General features: G+C 54.4%; 1 protein-coding gene across 1 annotated transcript in view; it reads left to right on the top strand.

The window, feature by feature from the left end:
- Positions 1-2,139, top strand: part of FAIM2 (Fas apoptotic inhibitory molecule 2) — a gene marked incomplete at its 5' end in the record, with an annotated part of 14,568 nt that overhangs the window by 3,435 nt on the left and 8,994 nt on the right. The window contains 2 exons of the mRNA XM_010141615.1: positions 78-142; positions 879-932. Of these exons, the coding sequence (XP_010139917.1) occupies positions 78-142; positions 879-932 (119 nt within the window). The remainder of the gene's footprint in view (positions 1-77; positions 143-878; positions 933-2,139) is intronic.

The raw sequence follows: 2,139 nt of genomic DNA, 5'->3' as shown, positions 1-2,139 counted from the left end.
GCAATGGCTTCGGCTTCTGCGTGCTGGCTGGGAAGCAGAGAGCCAGCAGGTTGCCCACGGGCTGCCTCTCGTTGCAGGTTTATGCCATCCTCATGGTCCAGCTCTTGGTCACCGTTGTAATTGTGGCTTTCTTCACCTTCTGGTAGGTCTCTGGTGTGGCAGTAACGCTTGCTTTGTCCTGTGCATGACTTGCTCCTGAACTAGCTGTCACTTAGGGGTGTGGTCTGTGGTGGGGACACCTGAACTCCCATGTGCTCCAATAGAAAAACCAAAACTGAAGGAACCCCATGAAGTCCTTCAGCACTTCTGCCACCTTTTCTGGATGGTGCCTCGTCTGTTCTGGCTGCTCTCCCCAGCCAAGAGGCCTGGGCTGCTTGTCCTTGCATTTTAACTGCTGTGTTTTTCCCCTGGGAGTTATCGAGGCCATCAGATCCCGACCTTGGCATCAGGGTCACCTCCTCTTGCCGAGGCAGGGACCCTGCGCTCACGCAGCAGCTGCCTCTAGCTTGGGTGACTGAGCGTTTCGGGCATGTGCGGCTCACGTTGCCTCCAGAATAAATAATGAATCACTGTCAGCCTGCGGATTTCAGCTCCTTAATCACTCCTTAGAGCGGGCAGCGGCCGTTCCCTGTGTAACCGATCACAGCAGGGCCAGGTTTCCCACTTGACAGCTTGAATTTCTTTCCACTTGCTCAGTCTGCCAGGTAGATTCAGCTGGGGGGGGGGGGGGGGGTGTTGTTGGTTTGTTTTTATTTTTTTTCCACTTACCTGGTGCTGCGTCACCCCGTGCGCGTTCCCAGGTTTAATCGAGCAGCGAGCTGTGAGGTGATTGGCTTTTTCATGCTTTCTGCTCAGCATCCGTGTTCTCTGTCTTGCAGCGAGCCGGTCAAGGGCTACATTCAGACGCACTCGGCCTGGTACTGGGCTTCCTAGTGAGTATCTCTGTCCTCTCCTACGGCCGTGTATGCCCCAAACACCTCCAGGTGTGGCTGTGCTGATGTGGAGACGCTTCCCAAGCACTTTTGTACCTTGCATGTGAAGAATTGCTCCAGTGCGTGCACAGGAGGAGCTGGGGAAGTGAATGGATAATGATGAGGAGATAGAAAATCTCCCCTGAATGAGTATGAGACATGAGAGGTGCTGGACACCTCCAAATCCTTCCAAAACGAGAGCTCTGCCTGCTCAAACCCATGAGTATTGCTTGTGGAGCAAACGCCAGAGTTGAAACTGGGGAGCTTCCAGGACAACAGTGCAGAAACCCAGATGTGAGACCTGGCAGGGTGCCCAGGGGACCTTAGAGACAATTTGGGGATTGTCCCTTTGAAAGCAAAGAGGGTTCCTTGGTTGACGTCGCATGCCTTAACATGCACCAGCTGAAGAAGAGCACAGGCAGCGAAGGGGCGTTTGGAGGCATTAGGATTTCTGCCCATGGCTGTGTCTCCATCGCGGAGCCGCGCTCGGTGCCCGGAACGCGGGATGCGGTTCGTTAGCCAAGCCTGGTCAAAAGGTCAGCTCGGAGGCGGCGCAGGTTGTGCCTCCGCGTTAGTTTGTTGTGGTTGTGTTGGTTTCCTGGATGCCGCTCGGGTTAGTGCTGCTCGTTAAGCAGAGTGTGCGAGGCAAGAGTCCGTGAACAAAGCGCCGTGAACTTGGCTTTAATTAGTTCACACCCACCTCATGTGTCCAGGGCCGGAGATGAGACACCAGGTTATATAACTTGGAAAAAAAGGCCCAAACTAGCAAATAAGAGGGAACTCGCATCAGCACGTCCCTTCGACCTTAAGGGAAACCAGGCCGCTCCTCCTTGGCCAGTTGGTAGGCTGCAGAAGCAGCGTTGCCTTGTAGGACCCTAGACCAAGCTCTGCCCAGGTCTGAGCTTTGACCTTCGCGTTCTTCTCTCGCAGCCTATTATATAACTTGGAAAAAAAGGCCCAAACTAGCAAATAAGAGGGAACTCGCATCAGCACGTCCCTTCGACCTTAAGGGAAACCAGGCCGCTCCTCCTTGGCCAGTTGGTAGGCTGCAGAAGCAGCGTTGCCTTGTAGGACCCTAGACCAAGCTCTGCCCAGGTCTGAGCTTTGACCTTCGCGTTCTTCTCTCGCAGCCTACTGGCCCACTGGCGCTTATTCCTTCCTATCTTTC

This window comes from Buceros rhinoceros, unplaced genomic scaffold, assembly GCF_000710305.1.
Source record: "Buceros rhinoceros silvestris isolate BGI_N320 unplaced genomic scaffold, ASM71030v1 scaffold26128, whole genome shotgun sequence".
NCBI classification, from domain to species: Eukaryota; Metazoa; Chordata; class Aves; order Bucerotiformes; family Bucerotidae; genus Buceros; species Buceros rhinoceros.
The sequence above is the reverse complement of the archived record's forward strand: the minus strand, read 5'-3'. Positions and strand labels throughout refer to the sequence as shown.